The sequence below is a fragment of the Ursus arctos genome, unplaced genomic scaffold, assembly GCF_023065955.2.
Source record: "Ursus arctos isolate Adak ecotype North America unplaced genomic scaffold, UrsArc2.0 scaffold_7, whole genome shotgun sequence".
Lineage (NCBI taxonomy): Eukaryota > Metazoa > Chordata > Mammalia > Carnivora > Ursidae > Ursus > Ursus arctos.
Genome location: NW_026623089.1, coordinates 29,547,218 through 29,571,034, shown reverse-complemented (window position 1 = coordinate 29,571,034; position 23,817 = coordinate 29,547,218). Strand labels below are relative to the sequence as shown.

The window sequence follows — 23,817 nt, the reverse complement described above, 5'->3', positions numbered from 1 at the left end:
AATCCCCAGCATCGGTCAGCGGCTCCAGGCACCCCTCCTGCCCCTCCCCCCATCCCGGCGCCCGCGGGCCCATAGGGCTGTGTGCGGCCTGCACAGGCTCGTCACGTGGCGGCCCGCCCGCGCAGGAGGAGCCTGGCCTGGGAGGCACGGGCGCAGAGCCACGGCTCCGGGGGCAACTGCTCCCCAACCACGCCTCCCTCCCGCAGGGCAGGGCCGGCTCAGCCAATCAGCTCCGCCAACCGCGGCGGGCCAAGCGGAAGTGGGTTTTGGGGCTGGGAATTGTGGGAAGAGAGCCCGGGCCCCACTGGAGAAGCCCTTTAGGGTCAGTACGCCAGGAACCCGCCCCCTGCCTGGCTAGAGGGACGCTCGCTTGTGGCATTTGCCCAGCTGCTCCCTAAGGGGAGAGAGGCCATGGGGCCTACAGGCTTAGCCTCTGACCCGGGGGACGCCCAGCCCAGGCCTGCCCCAGCGCCAACAGTCAGGGGGGAGCAAATTTTTAACCAGACACACTGATCATTAACAGGGTAGGAAGGAGTCCAAACTCAGCCTCAGTCAGGGGCAGAGACCAGCTGGGCCTCGGGCCTCTTGCAGAGATGCTGGGCCGTGGAGTCTGGTCCTCTGTGAGGCAGGGGCTGAGCAGGGGTTTGTCCAGGAATGTGGGGGGCTGGGCCTCAGGGGAGGGGAGGAAGGTGGACATTGCAGGCATCTACCCCCCTGTGACCACCCCCTTCACTGCCACGGCAGAGGTGGACTATGGGAAACTGGAGGAGAATCTGCACAAATTGGGTACCTTTCCATTCCGAGGTAAGTGGGGCCTGTCCTCTGGGGCAGTTGGGGGAGATGTGAATGACCCCAATCTCCTCAGCCAGTGAGCTGCTCACAGACAGTTGGGTACCTCAGGGGTCATTTTATTATGGGAGAGGAGCAGGGGGCACTGCTCGGGAGTTAAGAGTCAGGAAGCTCCTTGTTGGCTTGCAACCTTGACTGAATCTCACCTGCCTCAGTTTCCCCAGTTGTAAACTACCAGAGTGCCTTCTTAGCCCAGCATTATTGTGGTGACCAAACTAGATAATGGGTATGAAAGTCCTTGTCAACCAAACAGTGTGCACTTGTGAAGGCAGCTGGGGGTGTCACGTGGCAACCCAGCGAGTGGGCTCATCTCCCTAAAAGCCTTGTTTGCACACTGTCTTCTGAGCCAAGCCTCCCTTGGCAGAATTAATTCCTTTTCTGGATCCTCTGACTCATTTCTCTCTTTACACATGGGTCTCCCCTCTCTGAGGTCAGGGACCGGACACTTTGAACACTCAACATGCAACACAGCCACAGGCACAGTAAATGAAGGGAAGACGTGGTCAATTCCTCCCATCCTGCCCGGCCCACCCTCAGCTGTCACCCATGACAAGGCCCTGAGGCAGTAATCTCACTAGCCACATTTCACAGATGGGAAGCTGCGGCTCAGAGTGACACAGTCGCTTGCTCAAGGTCATTGCTAATACGTGGCTGAACTGGGATTTGAACCCAGGTTTGACTGCAGGGCTACGCTTGGTTTCACTCCACCGCACTAAATGCTGAGTTAGACCAGACTGTTTCAACAAATAAAGTCTGGTTGGCACCAGCTCTGGGAGTGGAGCAATTGAGAACATGGATTCTAGATTCTCATCACAGCTCTGGCACTGACTTAAGCTGTGAGATAATCTCTCTAAACCTTAGTCTCCCCATCTGACACCTGGGAGTAATAATGCCCATATCGTACGATGGCTGGGAGAAAAATCCAAGAGAGGGCAAATGAAAGCGCGCTGTGAATAGGAAAGGGTGATGTACCTTAGAAGTTACAGATCCAGTGGTCACAAGCACTAGGACGACAGTGCCATCGGCGCTGTGACAGTGACTGCTGGCCCGACGAAAACCCCATCCACACCTCAGGGCCGAGGGGACGCGACCGTTCCCTAGGGTGCCATGAATAACCTGTGGATGCCCACGGTGAGCAGTGACACAAACTCAAGTACATCTTTGCTCGGGCTCAGCTCGCTGGGGCCTGGAGGTCTGCATGGAGGCCTGCGTCTCTTGAAACAAAGGGAGAAGCTCTTTGAATCTTTTATTTATTAAAAAAAATTTTTTAACGTAATCTCTACTCCCAGCGTGGGGTTTGAACTCATGACCCCAAGATGAAGAGTTGTGTGCTCCACTGACTGAGCCAGCCAGGGGTCCCTAGCTCCTTGAATCAAGAGGAAGAAAGACTCTGCTTCACCCTCCAGGTTCAAGGACACCCTGGTACAGGGGGTGGGAAGGGTGAACTTTGTATCCAGTGTCAGCCTGCCACCCAGAAAATCCACAGACACCCCCAGGCTCTTCTCTGGACCCTTCCTTCCCTCCTCCCTGCTCATCCACTCCTGCAGAGGGCATGGGGTGCCCAGGAGCACAGGCTGAAGTGGATTTGGCAGGCCACGGGCCACAGTGTGCACTAGTCTGTCTCCTGTGCAAACCAGACAGGCCCCTGCTCCCGCCTCATCTCTCTCTTACCCACACACCAGGGAGGCAGTGGGCTGGGTAGAAAGAGCTCAGCAATTGGAGTTAGAAGGCCTGGGGAAAGGGGCGCCTGGGTGGCGCAGTTGTTAAGCGTCTGCCTTCGGCTCAGGGCGTGATCCCAGCGTTCCAGGATCGAGCCCCACATCAGGCTCCTCTGCTATGAGCCTGCTTCTTCCTCTCCCACTCCCCCTGCTTGTGTTCCCTCTCTCGCTGGCTGTCTCTCTCTCTCTCTCTCTCTGTCAAATAAATAAATAAAATCTAAAAAAAAAAAAAAGAAAAAAGAGAAGGCCTGGGGAAGAATCCTGGTTCTGCCATTTATGGTGACCTTGGAGAAATCACTGAACCTCCAATCTGATTTCCTCATTTTAGAATGGAACTGAGCCACAGGGTTATAACGCATTCCTCCCAAGGAGCTCAAGTGTTCTGGCCCAAAGGATAGAGCCATAGAGCCCTGTCAAGTGTGCCAAGGTTCTGGCACAAAGAATAGAGCCATAGAGCCCTGTCACTGCTCCCAGGACACAGCCAGAATGGCTGGGAAAGGATCCGTGAGCAACTTTTGCTCTGCAATGTTTCTCTGGCCCTATCCTGGCCCCCGGCTCTGGCTTTGCTGCCCAACACTCAGGGGGCAGAGGAGGAAGCCATCACATACCACATTGCCAGGGCCTCCTGCAATAAGTTCAAGGTCCTCCAAAGAGGAGGTGGGAAACTTCCCTTGATGAATCAGTGAACAGTTAGAGATTCTTCTGGAAGGTATTGTCTGAAACTGTGTAGCTCTCTTTATTTCTTATTTTTGCATTGTTAATTTTTACTGATAATTTGTATGAAGGGTATCATTTTTAAATGAAAGTTATAACTAGAGAGCGGAGGGTAAAATTGTTGCAGAGGTACCATTTGGCCCTGAACTCACTCCCACAAACAACCTCAAAGATGAACTTTGGATTGTTATTTCCAGATGAGGTTAGTGGACAACCACAGAGCTACTTCGGCAGGGCTAGGGGGATGATGTTCCCCGTAAAACTTTGAGCTTATATTTTATTCCCTTAGTATGTAGACTAAGATATTATTGTGTATATTAAAACCATTACTTTGTTAAATAAAAATATATATATTTTTTAAAGATTTTATTTATTTATCTGACAGAGATAGAGACAGCCAGCGAGAGAGGGAACACAAGCAGGGGGAGTGGGAGAGGAAGAAGCAGGCTTCTAGCGGAGGAGCCTGATGTGGGGGCTCGATCCCAGAACGCCGGGATCACGCCCTGAGCCGAAGGCAGACGCCTAACGACTGAGCCACCCAGGCGCCCCAAGTTAAATAAAAATATTTTTTAAAAAAATCACGATATTTACAACCCGGTTTTGGCATTTACTTTGGCATTCACTTTTAAAAAGTGAAATGTGTTTTTAAAAAATGTGTTAGATGCCTCTGGGAGAAAAATAGAGGGGCCCAGGCCTGTTTCTACCCTGACGGGCTCTGGATACAATTTGGGACTGTGGGCCAGGTTCTCCATTGTCTGTACCTACAGGTACAGGTGGTCCACCTGCTCACTGTCTAAACTGTGCCCATTTAACCAGGGCACAGGGGGAGGGGGGCAAATTCTGGGTTTGCAGGTACATCACTAAGGCAAGAGGTAGCAGCCCCCATCCTGGAATGGCCCCTGGGATCTGGTGAAGACCCCTATCCTATCTGCTCTGCCTTAGCCCACTGCTTGTCTCCTCTCAGTTGTGACCTCATGTTATTCTAGAATGAGCTCTTTCCTGGGCCCCTTTCCTTCTGGACCCTGCTCTGTAAAAGGGTTAGGGCCACAAATGGGGATGGAATGCGCTAAGTTGGCAGCAGGAGTAGGCCCTGAATGAAAGGAGACCCCGACGTCAGGCAGCCTGGAATAGATGCCAGCCCAACCAAGGGGGTCCTTCAGCCATGGTCAGCGGCGCCTGCCCCCTGGGGGCCACCGGATAGAGAGGGAGAGAAACCAAAGATTGGAAAAGAAGTAGGATTGAGTTGCAGAATGGGTCACAAGCAGAAGGCAGAAGGGACTCAGAATTGGGGGAGCTGCTTTTCCACTGACCTTGGGGACAATTGTCAGGGTGGGAGATGGGACTTGGGCCTCAGGAAATGCCTGCCAGGTTGGACTTGAGGGATGCTGTGGCCTCTCCCCACCCCACCCCCTAGCCACCTTCCTCACAATGGGGTTCATTGCTGAGGTGGGAGGGGCATCCTAGGAAGGGTCCAGCTGGGGGCCTGCCTGCCAGACAGCCTCGGGGAACCTGCCCTTTCAAGCATGACCCATACCATCCAGGCTCCCCGACTCCCAGTGTGCTCTTAGCTTTGCCTGCCTGGCTTAGGGTCCTGGAGGCCTTCTTGGAGCTCATCCAGCAACCATCATGCAAGGTGGTGCTGGGGGCTGCCCTCTTACTCGGAGGTGGAGGCCTCATGCTGTGGATTCAGAGGAGGAGGAGAAGGAAGACATCCCCTGCGCCTGCACGAGAGGAGCAGGAGCCACCAGAAGGTCACAAAGCAAAGAATGAGAACTGGATTAAATCTCACTTTAGCCGCCTTTCCGAAGAGAAGCTGGCCGCCTGCGGCAGCAGCACCGCCCCTCCCCCTGAGAGCGGCAGTGGGGAGGCCAGCACCACCGTGCGCATGGAGACCTTCACCACCAGGCAAGGGGAAGTGGGCACAGCTCTGCACCGGGAGTCCTTCACCAGCAAGCAGAGGTTGTCTGGCTCCTTGGTGACCAAAGAGACCCACAGGGAGTCTGGAAAATCCTCATCCACGGATGAGGCCACGTGGGCCGCTGTGGCCGCCTCTACCAAGGAGATTGACAACCTGGGACAGCAACTGGCTAATTCCATGTTGCAGCGTGCCACCACTTACCAGAACTCCGGCCACCTGGAGTCCAAAGACATCAACCAGGAGGAGCTGAAGGCCCTTGAGGAGGTGGAGTTGAAGCTGAAGGGGAATTTCCTCACTCAGCGAGAAACCGCGGTAGCCGGCATGAACCACACGCACACCTTCCATGGCCATGGTCACCACGGCCACCAGGGTCATCCGAGCCACCAGAGCCACCAGAGCCACAGTCTGCCCAACCGCAGCCAACAGACCTACCACCCCTTTGAAGCCACCACCTAACCATGGATGGAGACGCCCCTTCCCCCGACAGGGCTGGCACACAATTGCAGGCCTGTTTTCTCTCCTGTGGGGCAACCCATGTGGCCCAGGGTGAGAGGCTGCCACCCAAATCCCTTCTTCCTTAGCCCCGCATAGGGCTCCTGGGCCCCTTCGAGTCTGTGAGTAGGGTCTGCCACAGAGAATGGCTCCTGATGGAGGGGGAGGGGGAAGGAAGGGAAGCAGCTGAGACACACGGGCTCCTGAAGACCCACCGAGAGAAGATAGGCGAGGCAGATCCCAGGAGGAGCTGAGAGCCCCAGACTGACGCCAAATGCCTGGAACTGAGCCAATAAAGCCTTGTATACCCTCATTTTGAGTCGGGGGGGGGGGGGGGGCTCTGTGGCCAGCCTCAGGACTGGGCAGGGTTACGGGGAGAGGGTTTCTGCCCCCATAGTCCTCTTCGTGTGGCCCTTGGCCCGGGCTCTTTGCTGGGCTGATTCAAGACTCCATAAATCGGCTTCCCTGAGTCTGGGGTTCTGGGGATGGGACGTCTCCCAGGAGCTCAGCACCCACCAACCCGCTGTTGGCCAGGGAAGGAGGAAGCAGCCAGGTGTCAGGAGGTGGGGGGAGAGACAGGCTTTCAAAAGCTAGTAGGCAAGGTGGGGTGTGTGTCTCCCGTCCTCTTGGTGTTATCTTCACCCTGTCTCTTGCTGCTCCAAGTCGTGTGGCCTCCTGCACTGCAGTGCTCTCTCCCTGCCCCACCTGCTTTCTGGGGCCACTGGGATCCCCGTTACTGCCTCCCCCCACCTACCTTCAGAGCTGTTGTGCCGTATACTATGGCTGGGGCTGGGGCTGTTGCTGCTGCTAGTACTACTAATTAGTAATATTACTAGTACAACCAGCAGCTCCCTTTTTTTTTTCTTTTCAGTTTTTAGTATTGCCACGTTCTGTGTTAAGTGTTACAGCACAGTCCCATGGAGACAGTATTGCATTATCTCCATTTTGCAGATGAGACACCTGAGGCTCCGAGATGTTATTTGCCTGACAGGGCATAGACAGTAAGTGGTGTTGTTGGAGTTAGAGCGCAGCTCTGCCCGACTCCAGGGCTCAGACCCCGAGTCCCTGCCGTGTGCTGCCCCTCAGGCCAATGCAGTGGCTCTCCAGGGCGCCTCCCTCGCTCATGCTTACCGTTGTCCTCTTATCACATGTCCTGACTCTCTGTGCCCTCCCTCAAGCCTGGGACTCTCCCTGCTTCCTCTTCCTGGGTCCCAGGAAGCCATTTCTGGGGCAAGGGGTGACTTCCAGTAAGGGGGTTAAGGGAGGCAGCTGTCTCTCCCGTGAAAGTTGGAAGAAGTCATTTACACAGCACTGTCTAACTCCCAGAGGCTCCTTTACACAGAAATGTACCATTGGCATCAGTTATGAACTTAGCAGTGTTCAGACTCCCAGGAGAAGGTGCCCAGAATCCTTGCAAAAGATGGATACATCTACAAACACCCTAAATGTTGTTGATTGAATTTATGGGGCATAATTGGAAGTATTTGAATTCATCTATCTATCTATCTATCTATCTATCTATTTTAAAGATTTTAAGTAATCTCTACACCCAACATGGGGCTCGAACTCATAATCCCGAGACCAGGAGTCACACGCTCCACCAACTGAGCCAGCCAGGTGCCCCAGTATTTGAATATTCTAAAATATTTTAAAATTACTAATAAGTGACGTTATTTGAAAGCTAGTGTGTGTGTGTGTGTGTGTGTGTGTGTGTGTGTGTGTGTGTATACACATATATACACTTTAAATTTAAAATACTTCATAACAGGGGTGCCTGGGTGGCACGGTGGTTAAGCGTCTGCCTTCAGCTCAGGGCGTGATCCCAGCGTTCTGGGTTCGAGCCCCACATCAGACTCCTCCACTAGGAGCCTGCTTCTTCCTCTCCCACTCCCCCTGCTTGTGTTCCCTCTCTCGCTGTCTCTCTCTGTCAAATAAATAAATAAAATCTTAAAAAAAAAAATACTTCATAACAAGGGTGCCCGGCTGGCTCAGTTGGTGGAGCATGCAATTCTTGATATTGGGGTTGTGAGTTCGAGCCCCATGTTGGGTGTAGAGATTATTTAAAAAAAAAAAAAATAAGGGGCGCCTGGCTGCCTCAGCTGGTGGAGCATGTAACTCTTAATCTCAGGGTCATGAGTTCAAGCCCCACGTTGGGTGTGGGGCCTACTTTAAATATAATTAATCAAGTAAAAAATAAAATATTTTGTAACAAAAATATCAATGGGAAAAAATTCGGGCACTCTAGAAAAAGTTGGAGGCTGCCAAAGTAGACAAAAAGCAAGCGTGGTGAGGTGCGGCTTCTGAAAGTGATTGTAAAAAATGCATGAAATGCATGCATTTATCTGGAAGACCTTAAATCCCTTATTAAAATTTTATTGCATCAAATTTCAGATTGGGTAAAGATGAATTTGGAATCTTTAAAAAAGTTTCAAACTGACAAAATTCAAAGATTGCAGTTGGTATTGTACCAGTGTTAATTCTCTGGTTCCAATCATTCTGCTAAAGTAAGACATTGTCATTGGTGGGGGCTGGGTGAGGGATGTATGGAAATCCCCTGTACTATTCTTGCAACTTTTCTATAAATTTTAAAGTAGTTCAAAATGTCGAAGTTTCATTACAGTTGTGCCGCAAGGAAAATGGCTTTTAAGTGGCCAACTCAAGTATCAACTCTTGGTAAGGATATTTTTATAAAAGCAAATGGTCAAGTCATCGTTTGAGTAGACACAAAGAAGAGCGCTTCCCAGTCACTAGACTCTTGCGTGAGAGTCAGCTGTGTGGGTGGCTGGTTTCCCGGATGAATGCTTAATTCCACTGAAGCTCATCAGGAACTTGCCTGAGCATTTTATCAGGAATGCCCACTTCTGCCCGAGGGAGGTTATCAATTACATCAAGCAAAAAAGCTCTGCCCCAGGCCAGGGTTTGGGACAATTTTTCTTTTGTACCACAAATGGTCAACACACACCTCGATGGGCAGCATACTGCATACTGGGTGTCATGGGGGAGGCCAACACGAGGGGACGTTATCCATGATCTTGATGATTCTGGGCAAAGTAGGACCAGTGCTGTGCAAGGGGAACAAAATGCTGTGAAGGGAAGAAGCCAGGGGGAGAAGGAAAGGCTTTTCGGGGCTGCAGCTCAGGGAGGGAGGTGTTCCAGGCAGAAGGGAACAGCATGTGCAAAGGTATAGAGGCGGGATAGTGACACTGTGTCTGGGGAACCTTGACAGTTTGGCTGAAGGGGAGCCATTAGACATGAGCGAAAGGTGGGAGGAACAGCCAGAAACATGATTCCGAAGCTTAAAGCCCAGGAGGACTTAGAAGACCATTCAGTCCCATTTCCTCATTTTACCGCAGGGGCCAGTTTGAGAAATGTTGCCTAATCCTACAGGCGGGGGTGGGGGAGATGGAAGGGTTCTGAGAACCTCTGTATATTTTTGGGTAGGCCACAGGGAAGGACAAGGAACAGGAGATGGAAGTTCAGAGGATAGATGTCTGGTGTAGGGATCCCAGGAAGACTTCTCAGGGGAGGTGGCAAAGATGACGGGTCAAGGGGCATCACAGTAAGAGTCAGTCACCATGTTCCCTGTGCATCCCCAGCCCCAAAGACCCATTCCTCTCCCCGAGGCGACTCTGGCTCCCCAGAGCAGCCACATAACCATGGGGCATAACTGTGGGGCCAGGGAGAGTAGCTTCTGTAATAAGCCGCTTTGTCTTGCAGCTGGAGGGGGCAGGAGAGGTTCCTGAGAGCAGCCTCCCCTCCCACAGCAGCCATCCTCCTCCATCTCAGATGGCAAGCTGCCACCCTCCTGACGTAAGGCTTGAGCACTTTCTGCGGACTCCATCGTAATTACAGCTAACAGCTAGGTTCTAATCTAAGCACTTTATAAATAGTATCTCGTTTAAGTCTCGCAACTCTTTAAGGAGGGCACTAATGTGGTACGCATTTTTCACGTGGGGAAGCTGAGGTCTGGTGAAGCCATTTGCCCAAGAGCTCATCGCTGCTAAGGGCCTGCGCTGAGAGTTACGCTCAGGCTCCTCTGAGTTCACAGCCTACACATCCGACCAGTCCACCGCACTGCTCCTCCATCACCTACTGTCTTCGCTCCCTGGCCCATCCGGGACCCTGGCCCTGCCCCTCCTCTAGTCCCCTCTCTACAGCGGGGGGGCACATCACGCCCAGAACTGGACACCCCACCCCGGAGAGAGAGGGGGCTCTTTGCAGCACCAATTCACAGATTCCAAGGTGCTTTCTTGTGCATTTTCTTGTTTGGGACTTTAAAGTAGCCTTATGAGGTAGGAATGAAATGTTTTTATTGGCATCCCATAGAAAAGGAAATGGGGACTCAGAGACATGATGTAACTTGCTCAAAAGCCAGAGGGGCATTGGGTCTGACTGCTTCGCTGACTCTGTGAGATTCCCTCCTCCCCAGCCTGGCCTGTCTTCCTCAGGCCTTCGTCACACGCTTCTCTCTGAGACAAGGGTGAGGCCGCCAGGAGTCTTGGGCACAGGGGCCTGCTTCCCCTCTGAGAGCACAAGACCCAGCTGTCCTACTGTTGAGGAGCCCCTGGAACCAGCCACCAGAATGAAGGGGGACTTGGGGATGAGTGAACACGGCTGAAGAAGTGGCCGGAGCAGTCCCAATGGCCTGGCCCCCTTCCAGGGTGGTGGTGGCAGCTGGGGTTGGGGAGGGAGGGGGATGTCTTTGGAGGCGTTTCCATAGAGGGAGTGGCAAAAGTTCGATCTCAGAATCCCTGACCTCTAAGTAGAGGTGCTGGTCCAGTCCTCTCTGGGGTTGGCGACCCACACATAGGGGTGACCCGCTGGGAAAGCATCGGCACCTTTTGTAACTAGACAGAAGGAGGCTCCTGGCCTGACATGGAGAAATGGATCCCGAGGAGGCCACGCAACACAAGCCAAAAACTCTTTGCCTCAAGATGCTCCCTGCAATGTTACCAAGGCAAAAAAGTGTGTGGGGGGAAATGCTAAATATCCAGTGAGCCATTCTGGCAATCCGCTCCGTGGAATCTGATGGTGTCGTGAACAGCATGGAAAAAGGTTTGTGGTGAAAAGTTGACTCTACATCACACTGTGTCCCCTAAGGATGACTCACTGGAACAGTCTCTCTTGGTCCCAATGCCAGGAAATTCTCTGTGTCTCTGGGGCAGCTGCTTTGCTTTTATCTTGAGTTCTGCATATCTGTCAGCTGATCACATTTCCCTTTTGGCGTTGACTGTCAGGAAGCTCCACATCAAAGACTGTCGGCCATCTCTCAACTGCGTGGCAGGGGTTTTGTAGCTCAGTATCGCCCCCCAGCTTTCTTTCCTTTCCTTTCTCCCAAGTGGTCTCCTATTTATTAGTAATCTTGTTGTGTCCTAGCTGTATTTGTCAACTATTTCAGAACAATGGTTTTGGAATGGAATGGAGTGGAGAGGAGGAAGAAGAGGAAAGAAAATGAAAGAAGCAGGAAGGAAAGTTGTTCTGCTGACATTCCCTTCAGATCCAGCCACAGAGCATCAGTTCTGCGATATAAAAGGGTTGACACCTTCCCTGGTGTTAGAAACCTCTCAAATGATCGGTCAAACAGGAAGATGCAAAATAAAGTAATGAGATGTCACTTTCCACCCAGAGAATTGGCAAAACTTGATTCTGACAACACCCAGTGTCGGATGGATGAACACTAACAGACCTTTCCATGAGCTGACGGGGTCCGAACTGGCTACTGAGGCAGACGTTTGGCACGTGAAGATGCACATAGCTGTGGCTCAGCACTTACCCCCAAGCAAATTGTAGAGAAGCTCAGACGTGGGCACGGAAGACTTTATGGGACATGTTTGTTTCAGCATGATTTGTAATAGCAAGACTAAGGAAACATTCTAAATGTCCCCAAAAGGAGAGTGAAAACTAAATTGTAGTCTAACTTCACAATAGAATATGCTATAGCGATTACAATGAATGAATCAGAACTGTGTACTGCTATGGACAAAGCTCACAACATTATCTTGAGCGAAAATAGCAAACCGCAGAAGCTTGTAGGAGCTTGATTCCATTTCCATAAAGCTCAAAATGGCAAAAAACCATCTTATATCTTTATGGGTCAATATGTATGTCTTAACGGTATAAAGACATGAATGGGAACGATGACACCTGAATCGGAGAAAGAAGAAAAGAAGAGGAAGGAAAGGAGGTGATCAGGGGAGGGTTGCCGTGTGTGCTGGGTACACACCTGTGGCTTATATTATGGATTCCTTTGGGTATAGCTAAACTATTTCACTAGCACAAAGAAAAATGGTGTGGACACTGCCGTCATGACTGGGTAAAACATTCTGCCTGCATTAGGACAAAGCCGGGAAGGAATCGTGTGAAAAACTATGGCGTTGGGGAGGCAGGAACCTGGGTGCATGTAACACCAAGGTCGCAGTTGTTCGTAGAGGATGGGAAGGCGTTGACTGTGATGGGACCTCTCTTGCAGGCTTCGTGGTCCAGGGCTCCAATGGCGAGTTCCCCTTCCTGACCAGCAGTGAGCGGCTGGAGGTGGTGAGCCGAGTCCGCCAGGCCATGTCCAAGGACAAACTCCTGCTAGCCGGCTCTGGCTGCGAGTGTGAGGCCACAGTGCTCTGGGCTTTGGGGGTGCTTGGAGGGGGCTGGGAGTGGGGAGCCAGGCTCCTTGGCCCTGGAGCTGGTTCAGTCTACTGGTTCTGTCTCTTCTGAACCCCTTGCTTGCCCTGGGATCCTAGCCCTGCCCTTCTGCATCCTGCTCTCACCCGCCATGGCCTGTAGGGAAGACTCCCTCTTTCCTCCTCTAGCCACTCAAGCCACCGTGGAGATGACTGTGAGCATGGCCCAGGTTGGGGCTGACGCCGCCATCGTGGTGACCCCTTGCTACTATCGTGGCCGTATGAGCAGTGCAGCCCTCATTCACCACTACACCAAGGTGGGTGTGAGGCGTGGGCATGGGCTTGGGGCCTGGGACAGAGAGGAGGCTGGATGAGGAGAGGAGGCTGCCTGGGGAGAAGAATCAGGGAAGCTGGGGGCCGAGGGGTGAGCCTACTTCCCATGAATGGCAGCTGTGGGACTGGGGAGGGATGCCGCTGGGCGACTGGCCCAACCGCGCTGTGGGGCTGTTTTCCTCACTTCTCAGATGGGAGGAATGATGGTATCTTCCTTACAGGGAAGTTGTGAGGACCCAGTTCCACCAAAATACAGAGGACTTAGAACTGAGCCTGGCACATAGAAAGCATTCATGAAATATTATTATTATTGCTTACAAGCAAGGAACAGAGCGCTGTGACTCCTAGTGCAGGCGGTGGGCCCATGCAGGTGGCCCCGCAGTGACCCAGGCCCGGAGCTGGCGGTGGTGGGCAGTGTCTCGGGCTCCTCGGGCCTGGGGCAGCTGCCCTCTCCCTCTTCCCCTTCTCTGCCCCCCTCAGGTCGCTGATCTCTCCCCAATTCCTGTGGTGCTCTACAGTGTACCAGCCAACACGGGGCTGGACCTGCCCATGGATGCAGTGGTCACGCTCTCCCAGCACCCAAACATTGTGGGCATCAAGGACAGTGGTGGCGACGTGAGTGGAGCGGCTCCCGGTTGGGGCTCCTTCCTCTTCTCCGAGGCTATCAACTTCAGGGTGGCTCTGGGACCCGCTTTGGTCCTAGGCTGCTGTTTGGGTTCTTCCCACTGTGTGGGCTCTCTGGGGCTTTGTCCAACTTTTGGGGCAGCTCTCTGGAGCCGGGGCGCTCATTCCTGCACCCTTGCCCAGCCCCCGTCTCGCTCGGTGTTGAAGCCCTGGGCGCAGCTCTCACACAGGTTTGCTGTTGCAGGTGACCAGGATGGGCCTGATGGTTCACAAGACCAGGAGGCAGGATTTCCAGGTGTTGGCTGGGTCGGCTGGCTTCCTGCTGGCCAGCTATGCCGTGGGTAGGCCTCCTGCTGCTCTCACACTGTTGTGGGTGGGAGAGCCAGGGCTGGGTCTGGGTCTGCAGGGTCCTTTTGCCAGCCTGCCTGCTTGGAAACCTCAGAAGTCCAGCACGCTGCTCACTTGTCTGAATATTTGGTGCTTACAAGTGACCTTTTTGGGTAGAAGAGGGTGGCCATGTATAATCCTTGGGCTGTAGCAGGGATGCCTGAAGTTTGTTCTAAGTCCTGAGCTCCTGGCATAGTTAACTAATTTAGTTCCTCTAATCTTGCCTTGTAAATCATTCTCTGAGGATAGAGGCCTTGGGGCCTTTCCTCTGGTCCAGGGGTCTGTTTTCCCTTTACCCTGGTGCCTGGCCAGAAGGAACTGTCAACACCTAAGGGCTGGGCTGGGGATCTTCAGCTGCCTGATTCTGTCCCAGTGCAGGGTCCTAGGAATGTCACCATTAAACCAACCGTGCTTGTCTGCTGTGGGTCAGGCTCCTTGGGTTCAGGTTGGATTTGAGCCCTGGAGCAGGGATGAGAGGAAGCATCTGCTCCCTTCGGCTGAAGCCCCAGCAAGCCCCGATCTGCGTTACTTGTCCAGTGCCGAGGGGCAATGCTGGTTCCTCTCCTCTGGTCTCCACAGACTTTGGCTTGCTGTCTGGGTCCTTGCACATCTCACTTCTGCCACATCACTGTCTCCAAAGTGCAAGGGCAGAAGCGGGGACCCATTGCAGCAGGTGGGGTAGATGGAAAGAGCAGGGGCCCTGGAGGCGGGGAGATGTGAGCTGGAATCTCAGCTCTGCTGCTTACCGAGTACTGCTGGGCAGGGTATTCAGCCTCGCTGGGCCTGAGCTTCTACTCCGCAAAGCAGGGAGGTGTCGTGAGAATGTGAGAGCCTTGGCCGCGTGTCTGCACGGTGCCTGGCATAGAGGGGGGATCAGTAAATGGTAGCTATCTTAGCTCATTCCAAATTTCCCACTCTCCAGTCTTGAGGCCGCTGTGCTTAGGGTCACCCCTAACTAGCCTTAGAATCACATCGCAGGCTGGCAGAGTGGCAAGGCCTCCCGAGATCACAGCCAGCCCATTTTCATTGCCCAGATGAGAACAAAGAGAACTGAGAGGTCTATGACTCGTGCAAGTTCATGCTGCCAGTGGGAGGAAATGCCTGGTCTCCGGACTGTGTCCTGGGCTTTTTCCATTGCCCCCCACCCCCAGCGCCGTCCCAGACTGAATTCACTGGGGGGAATAAGATTTCAGAAGAGCAAAGGCTTCCCGTCCACTCCACCCCCTTCCCGGACTGATGAGTCAGGGGGCTATTAGAGGATCGTGGAGGTGTCAACTTGGCAGGTGGGACTTTACTCTGGGAGGTGTGTTGGGGGGTGCAGGGGAGGAACTGTCCTTGAGTTAGCCTTCAGGTTCTGTTCCCTGACCTTCTGCCTGTGGGATTCTGCTGCAAATATGCTGGCAGCTTTTCTCTCTGGAAATCTGTACTCTGGACTCCCAGAGCATGCCTTGGATATGGCCAAGCCGTGGCATAGAAATCCACATCCTCTCTCCCCAGAGTAAGAGGTGCGGGGGCACCGGGTTTGGGATTGCTGGTGAGAAGGGGCTCTGGCTGATGTTCTGCATCTTACTCTGGGGCAGGAGCTGTGGGGGGCGTGTGTGCCCTGGCCAATGTCCTGGGGGCTCAGGTGTGCCAGCTGGAGCGACTCTGCCTCACGGGGCAATGGGAAGATGCCCAGAAACTGCAGCACCGCCTCATTGAGCCAAACACTGCGGTGAGCTCCCAGCCAATGGCCCAGGGCGCGCGTGGGGGGGGGGGGGGAGCGGGGGGTGTCTGCATCCTCACTGGAGCAGGAGCCAGGGCAGGCACAGGAGTCCCCACTTTGCCTCTTCCCTTTCAGAAAGTCCTTTTAGAGAATATCCCAGTGTGGGAACTCCTTGTGCCTCTCCAGAAAATCATGACTTCAGACAAAGTTGAGCCCTCGTGGTTGTACTGGAATTCATTTAGGGAGCCGGTTCAAATTCTAATCCTCTAGACCCAGGAGTAAGCGTTGAGACAAACATCCTGGCTGATTGTGGTGACTTAAGAAATCCTGGGACCTTACGTAGAGATGGAGGAGTTAGAAGGCTGGATGTATTCAGAGCCCAGATTTCCCAGAAGAGTTTTGTCTTTAAACAATCTGTTCTGCAGTGAGACGGTGTACCCCCATACTGTATTGGGCAAGTCACGGAGAAGAGCCGAGATGGAATGCGTATCAAGAGCCCAGCAGTGCTGTGCAGAGCCATACTGGGGTCTGAGACAGGAATGAAAATGTGTGTTCCTATAGACACATTTGTATGTGTATTTTAGTTTAGTTTAGTTTAGTTTAGTTTTAAGATTTTATTTATTTGACAGAGAGAGAGATAGCCAGTGAGAGAGGGAACATAAGCAGGGGGAGTGGGAGAGGAAGAAGCAGGCTCCCAGCGGAGCAGGGAGCCTGATGTGGGGCTCGATCCCAGGACCCTGGGATCAGGCCCTGAGCTGAAGGCAGACGCTTAATGACTGAGCCACCCAGGCGCCCCCATATGTGTATTTTAAATTAAACTTATAATTTTGAGATAACTATAGATTCAGATGAAGTCATAAGAAACAACACAGGGGCTCTTGGGTGGCTCAGTTGGTTAAGTGTCTGCCTTCGGCTCAGGTCTTGATCCCAGGGTCCTGGGATCGAGTCCCGAATCCAGGCTCCCTGCTCAGTGGGGAGTCTGCTTCTGCCACTCTCCCTGCGTGTGCTCTCTCTCTCTCTCTCAAATAAATAAATAAAAATCTTAAAAAAAAAAAAAAAGAAAGAAAGAAAGGCAGACAACAGAGAGAGTCCATGTACCCATTCCCCAGTTTCCCCCAGTGGGAACATCTTACAAAATTAAAGTACAATATCACAAGCAGGATTTGGACATGGATACAGTCCAGAAGGATCCTTCATGTCGTGCTTTCGTGGCTGCACCTACTCACCTCCTGCCTCTACCTCCTCCTCAACTCCTGCCAACCACACATACGTTCACTATGTTTATACTTCTGTCAGTTCACAACTGCTAAATGAATGGGATCGTGAAGTCTATAACCTTCGAAACTGGCTGGCTTTCACTCTGCAGAGTTCTGTGCCGATTCATCCAAGCTGTTGCATGCAGCACTGGCCTGTCTCTTCTTATTGATGAATAGCGTTTCTGGCGTGGCCGTGCCACAGCTTGTGAAACATTCGCCAGTGGAAGGACAGCTGGGTCGTTTCCAGTTTGGGGCTACGAAAAGCTGCTCTGAACATTCATGTACAGGTTTTTGCGTGACTGTAAGTTTTCATTTTTCTGGGATAGATACATAATTAGTGGGTCATATGATGGTTGCATGTTTAGTTTTTTAAGAAACTGCCAAACTGTTTTCCAGAGTGCCTGTGCCATCCTGCATTTGTATCAATGTAAATGTATGACCGACCCATTCTCTCTGCATCCTCTCCAGCTTAGACATCATGACTATTCCGGGTTTTAGCCATTCTGATAGGTGTGTAGTAACATTTCATTGTGGTTTTAGCTTGTATTTCTCTGATGACTAATGCTATTGGACATCTTTTCATATATTTATATATGTATGTATATACATGTATTTATGTATATCTTCTTACATGAAATGTCTGGGTCTGTCTCTTGCCTATTTTATAATTGGATTTTTAAAAAAGATTTATTTTATTTACTTGTCAGAGAGAGAGAGAACACACAAGCAGGGGGAGCAGCAGAGGGAGGAGGGAGCCTGATGTGGGGCTCGATCCCAGGACCGTGGGATCATGAACTGAGCCAAAGGTAGATGCTTAACCAACTGACCCACCCAGGCGCCCTGGATTTTTTCTTCTTACCACTGAGTTTTGGAAGTTCTTTGTACCTGTGAAATACCAGTCCTTTGTGAGATACACGATTTGCAATTATTTTCTCCCCATTGAAGCTTATCTTGTCATTCTCTGAACAGGTCTTTTGCAGAACAAAAGTTTTTAATTTTGATGAAGTCCAGTTCATCAATATTTTCATTTATTTTTTATGCTTTTAATGTCAAGCGGAAGAAGGCTTTTACTAGCGCTATATTGTGAGGATTTTTTCCTATTTTTTTTCTTAAATGTATATAGTTTTCTGTTTTATAAGTCCGCGACCTGTACTGAGTGCGCTTTGTGTGAAGTGTGAGACTCAGGTGGCGGTTCATTTCTTTTTTTGCTTCTGGGATCCACGTGCTCCGGGCTCGTCCCACGACCCCGGGGTCATGATCCGGGCCGAGGGCAGAGGCTTAACCGACGGAGCCACCCAGGCGCCCCTTACATGGGTAGTTCTCTGATATTGAACTAGACCTGCCTCCCTGGAATAAATCCCACTTAGTCGTGAGGTGAACTCTTTTCAAATATTGCTGAGTTGCATTTGCTAATCCTTAGTTGAAGATTTTTCTGTCTATATTCGTAGGAGATATTGGTATGTAGCTTTCGCCTTTTTTTTGGCACTGTCTTTGTCTGATTTTGGACTCAGGATAATAATAGCTTCATCAGTTGACTGGAAAGTATTCCCTCCTCTTCTGTTTTCTGGAAGAGACTGTATAGAATTCGTGTTAAATATTCTTTAAACATTTTTAAGAATTCTCCAGTGAGATCATTTGGGCCTGGAGATTTCTTTTGGGGAGCGTTTTTTAAATTACAGCTCTGCCCTGACCTCCACTGACACCTTCCTGACTGGAAGGGGTAGGAATGCCACCTTACTGCTTCCCACGTGGCCTCCACTGAGATTACAAATATGTCTGGGGGTGGGGGTGGCCTCCTTCCATGTGGGCAGTGGTGTGTAAGCTCTGACTTGCCTCACCGGGCCCCTGCTGAGACCATCCACTGTGGAGGGGGAAGGGCACTCTTCACTGCCAGAGTCCAGGGTAAAAGTTCTGGCTCCCAATTCAACCTTTCCTGGCCTGGGTGGGGGTGAGGGGACGGGCCACAGTTTTTGCTGGGGTGCCTGGCTGGAGTAGAGTGGTGATTGTCTTAAAGTTTTCCATTTTGCTAGGCCGCTCCTTCCTGGACCTTGGCTTGAGGGAGCAGGCTTTTGTTGGGGGCTTGTATTATCTGTACCGTTGGCATTTTAGGGTTGCTGGCTTCTTAAGCTTCAAGTCAAGGCCAGGGAACTCACCGCTGTGTTCCTTGGGTCCTGAAGTCCCCAGTTTGTCTTCCTTCTCTCTACCTTTCAGTCTTATGTTTGTTTTTATATACTGTCCAAGGTTTTTTAGCTGTATTTGTTGGGAGGAATAAGGAAAAGTACATCTATTCCATCTTCCTGGAAGTGAAAACTCTAAGTATTTTCCCTCCCTCCCCCCACTCCTCCCTTCCTTTCTTTTTTTTTTTTTTTAAAGATTTTATTTATTTATTAGACAGAGACAGCCAGCGAGAGAGGGAACACAAGCAGGGGGAATGGGAGAGGAAGAAGCAGGCTCATAGCTGAGGAGCCCGATGTGGGGCTCGATCCCATAACGCCGGGATCACACCCTGAGCCGAAGGCAGACGCCCAACCGCTGAGCCACCCAGGCGCCCCCTCCCTTCCTTTCTTTTTCCAACCTTAAGATCAAGAGTTGCAGGCTCAGGGCGCCTGGGTGGCTCAGGCAGTTAAGTGGTTAAGAATCTGCCTTCAGCTCAGGTCACTGATCCCAGGATCCTGGGATCCAGCCCCGCATCGGGTTCCCTGCTCAGCTCGGAGGTCAAGTTCCCTGCTCAGCAGGGAGCCTGCTTCTCCCTCTTCCTCTGCCTGGGCTCTGCCTGCTTGTGCGCTCTCTCCCTCTGTCAAATAAATAAACAAAATCTTAAAAAAAAAAAAAAGTTGCGGACTCTACCAACTGAGCCAGCCAGGCACCCCTCTAAGTATTTTTCTAAATGGTGATTTTTGCCCCCAGAGAACATTAAACTATTTGAAAAAAATACATTGGAAAATTAAAAAGTAGGTATATTAAAACAGCATTCTTTTAGTTTAAAATATTTTATCTATATTAAAAACATAATTTATTATAATTTTACTTTCCTGGCTTGAATGGAAACAACCTCATCAAAAATTTTTTTCCTGCATCTACTCCTAGGAAAAAAATGAACCAATAAAAAACACACAGAACATGGATATAGGGGCACACATTTACTTTTGCCTCAGGCCACAATACAACAGGGCATGGTTTTGTGGGATCCTATCTTTTTTTTTAAATTTAATTTATTAATTTGAGGGAGAGAGAGAGTGCAAGCGCTCGAGCAGGAGTGGGGGGGAGGGGTAGAGGGAGAAGCAAACTCCCCACTGAGCGGGGAGCCAGATGCCCGGCTCCATCCCAGGACCCTGAGATCATGACCTGAGCAGAAGGCAGACGCTTAACCCACTGAGCCACCCGGCGCCCCAGATCGGTCTTCATTTAGAACATCGTCTCTTGGTTAATCGTGGATTTGTTTGCATCGATTTTGATTTTTAAAGAAGACATGGCACTAAATACTACTTACCTTGATGACTGATTTTTTTTGGCATCCCCTTAAGTTTTGCATCTGAGGTGATAGTCCCAGGCTAAGCAGTAATGCTTTGTTTGGGTAGTGGTGGACTCTAGATCTCTCTCACAGCTTGTATCTTTACCTCAAAGGGGCAGATTAACTCAGCTTTAGAGAAAGGACAGCTGAGGAGGCAGCACGAGTCTCCCTGGGCGTCAAGGTTCTCCTGGGATAGGGTGCTCTATTAACAGGGTGCGAGAACAGCAGCAATGAGGGCCACTCAGCTGAGCCCCATCAGAGACACTCCACCGGGGTGGGACCTCTGCTCTCGAAGCCCACCCACCTGCAGAGAGAAGGTCCCAGAACCAGCATACCACCAGGACAGGAAAAGGTGGAGCTTTTAGGTCTCTTGGGGTCTGGTCTTACAGTGGTATTTTTCTCCTTTGATTCTTGAGACACGCGGTAGGTGTTGTCATCTCCTCATTTTACAGATGAAGCCATGGGTTGTCCCCTTGGGAGCAGAGGATGCTTGCTGCCATGCTAGCTCTCTGCATGCCATCCTGCCATCCTGCTTCCTCCTGTGCCAGCTCTGGGCACACACTCAGGAATGCCTGGAACACCTTTCTGCTGCCTGGGCTGTCGGCTCAGCCCCCCCAGGGGCAGTTTGATGTCACCCTATTGCCCTGCCCTGCTCGAACACAATGTCCTTCCTCTGCCTTCCCACCCAGCCGGCCTCCTGCCCTGGCTATATTTAGGACTTTCCGTGTTCTTTACCACCAAAGCATTCAATTATTTCAGTGGGTCTGAGGAAGGGGCAACCCAGAGATCCCACACACCTCTGGTGGAAGAAGGCTTTTCTCTAGGTACTTCTTGTTCCCATCCTCTCCCTTACGTCTTTCGCACCCCAGTCAGGTTTTGAGTGAAAAGCCCAGGTTATTAGAACATCATGGCTGGCGCCAGGCCTAGGAGGGGGATGGAGTATCGCTCGTTCCAAGAAAAAATTCCCTGGCCACTAGTGGTAAATAGGAGTCAATCATTCATCAGTGGCTCTCAACTTTTTTACCCCAAGCAACCTCTTTTATTATTTTACCCTTCGTGAAGCCCATACTTCTAAGGTTTTACGTTTCCTTCAAATAAAACTTTATTAAGTAATGACTACATTCCTAGTGTTTTGGCAGTCAAAGATTCATCTAACACTTCTGATCAGCATGAAATAACCAGTTGCTATGCCAAAGGCAAAGAAACTTGATACTTCATTTTCTATAAGACCGATGCATGATTTTAAGTTACGACAATAGCTTTAGGTCCCCCCTTACAATGGAAAACACTGCAGATATCACGTCATCCAGCCATCTTATTTTTTTATACAAGAAAACTTACTCAGATATAGTAAGTTCGTGATATTAGGTTACACAGTGGAACTTCTCAGGACAGCTGATGCACTGTTTTTCAGAGTTGGGGTCAGGGAGGAGCTATGGGTGGGTCAGGGTCTCTCCTGCAGGGCCAGTCGAGGTCTGGGCTATGCCTGAGGCTCCCACGGACCCTTCCCCTTCCTGGCTTCCCAAGCCTTCTATGCCCTGGCCCTAGGTCCCTGGGAACTGGGCTTCAGACCCACGCATTGCTATCTTCTCCCATCCCAGCTTGATGACTGAATGCCGCTTTTCTCCCCCATGGCATGGATTTTTCTCCTAAAACCCAAGGAGATGACTTCCTTCCTTAATCTGAGTTGTTGGCATCGTGTTCTCTACTGCTGACCTGCCTTCTGGTCTCTCGATCTGAATTTCTAATCTACCGCGGTGTCACTGATTTGGTAAAGTTACTTTACCAGGGGAGACGGGGAGGAACCCTAACTTTCTGAAAGTGACCTGTGCCCCAGACATGTGATTGCAGGGATTCCTCAGGTTCTTCTAACAGGCCCTGCTTCACAGGTGACCCGGCGCTTTGGGATCCCCGGACTGAAGAAGACCATGGACTGGTTTGGCTACTACGGAGGCCCCTGCCGAGCCCCCTTGCAGGAGCTGAGCCCCAAGGATGAGGAAGCGCTGCGTATGGATTTCACCAGTAATGGCTGGCTCTGAGGGCAAGGAGAGGACGTGCCTGGCCCGAGCCCATCTCAGCTTCCTGCCTTGTACCTGCAGCTGAAGAGGCACATGGGGGTACGAGTTTTCCCTACTTCAGCCCCCCAGGTGGCCTCTCCCAGGCTCTGCCATGCACACCCATTTCCTATTCTCACAGCCCCATGACTGCTGACATTTGTATCCTAAACTCTGGCCCTCTAGAGACCTTCAGTATGGGTTGCTTGTCTGTCTACTGTGCCTTCCTGTGCCCTGGGGACACGTGACCAGGAGCCAGAGGGCAAGAACGGGGGGCAACTGGGCACAAGTAAGGTCATGTATTTTACTGATGGGATGGCCGCTTAGACTTGGGGGTACACATTTGAGCCCAGCATAGTACTGCAGGGAGCTAGGGCTATTCCTAAGAATCTGATTCCTTCCAGGGAAAGTGGTGGGTTCGGAAACCTAATCAGAAAAACGTCATTGGCCTTTGAAAGGCCCTCGAGCTGCATTCCAGACACAGTGCCCTTTCCTAAATCCATTTTGATCATCTCATATTCTCATCTCTAGCCTTGATCTCAACCGTAGAGAGCACAGAGCCAGCCTAGGGGCTCGCCAGAGTTGGTAAATAATGACACCTGGTGGATAAATGTTACATTCTAGGAGACTTCTAGCCAACCTAGGTCTGAAACACTGGGGAAGGAGACTTGGTCTGAGACCTGGCCATCCTCTTGCCTTAGGCACTGTGCTTTCATTGTTAAAAATAATACTTTGTTCTTGCAATAAAGTTGAATAAGTGAAAACAGCGTGACCACGTATAAAGTGATACCTTGCCGCCATGTAGGTCTTAGGTTTCCTGCCGAGATGTCAAGAACCTTCCTAGAGGCAATTTAACTTTCAAAGTCTGCTTTTTCCCAGCTCTGAGTGAGGCCGTAACAGCCCACAGCAAACTAGGTGTTAGATCAGTGGGGGCCTAGGGGAAGGGCTTGTTGAAGTTCTGAGTGGGAGGTAGAAGGGAAAAAGGTTCAACTAAGATATTTAGAAACACTTTAGCACATTCACCAAAAAGGCTGCTTTCTCCAAAGATGTTTAACCTTATTCAGGGCAGTAAACCAGAGATGAATGTTTTAAAAATTACTCTGACTAAAAAGAAAGGTAAACAGATCCTTGTTTGGGACAAAGGCTAGAGGAGAGAATTTTAAAAGGTATCGATCTTCACCTGAAATTTGCCACCTGGATGGTACCGAAGCTGGAGCTTAGCACCTGGGCTCTTCTCACAGGCAATATCCAGAAGATCTGGGCTCGGAGGAGAATCCAGCTTAGGGATGGGGCAAAAATTTAGGGCTCAGGAGGCTGGCCGGTGTACTGGTAAAGCACTCAGTCTCTGGTCTTAAATTAAGCAGGCCTGGATTTAAGTTCTTAGACCTGCCCCTTAGGGTCGATGGGACCTTGGGCAGCTACTTAAGTGCCCAATCCGATCTGTAATCTGGGGATAATAACCATTCCTTTCTCTCACGGCTCCATAAGATCACGCGTGTAAAGGGGTTAGCGCGGCAGGTGAACGCTGCACATTAGCTCGGTTGGGGAGGTATCAGGGCAGGAAAAGGGAAACTCAGGCAGGAACTGACTTGCCCAAGGTAACCCCGCAGGTGTGACAATAACTGGTCTCAGGATGTGGGTG

General features: G+C 51.2%; 2 protein-coding genes across 5 annotated transcripts; both read left to right on the top strand.

Annotated features, from left to right (window-relative positions):
- Positions 1-256: 256 nt before the first annotated feature.
- Positions 257-22,939, top strand: HOGA1 (4-hydroxy-2-oxoglutarate aldolase 1). 4 transcript variants are annotated; one of them, XR_006408924.3, is made up of 9 exons: positions 329-804; positions 12,161-12,289; positions 12,495-12,622; positions 13,119-13,253; positions 13,507-13,603; positions 15,230-15,363; positions 16,721-16,911; positions 17,007-17,120; positions 22,011-22,103. XR_006408924.3 is itself a non-coding variant. In XM_026493796.4 (7 exons), the coding sequence occupies exons 1-7, from the start codon at positions 594-596 to the stop codon at positions 22,158-22,160; spliced, it is 984 nt and encodes a 327-aa protein (XP_026349581.1). In that variant the 5' UTR covers positions 257-593; the 3' UTR covers positions 22,161-22,939. The 4 variants fall into 4 exon arrangements, 2 of the variants coding, with proteins under 2 accessions (XP_026349581.1, XP_057164247.1); XR_008957948.1 differs by lacking the exon at positions 13,507-13,603; XM_026493796.4 differs by lacking the exons at positions 16,721-16,911; positions 17,007-17,120 and having other exon boundaries at positions 257-804; positions 22,011-22,939.
- Positions 3,651-11,857, top strand: CUNH10orf62 (chromosome unknown C10orf62 homolog). The gene has a single exon (XM_026493798.4). It carries the CDS (start codon positions 4,957-4,959, stop codon positions 5,653-5,655), a length of 699 nt encoding a protein of 232 aa, XP_026349583.2. The 5' UTR covers positions 3,651-4,956; the 3' UTR covers positions 5,656-11,857.
- Positions 22,940-23,817: the final 878 nt, after the last annotated feature.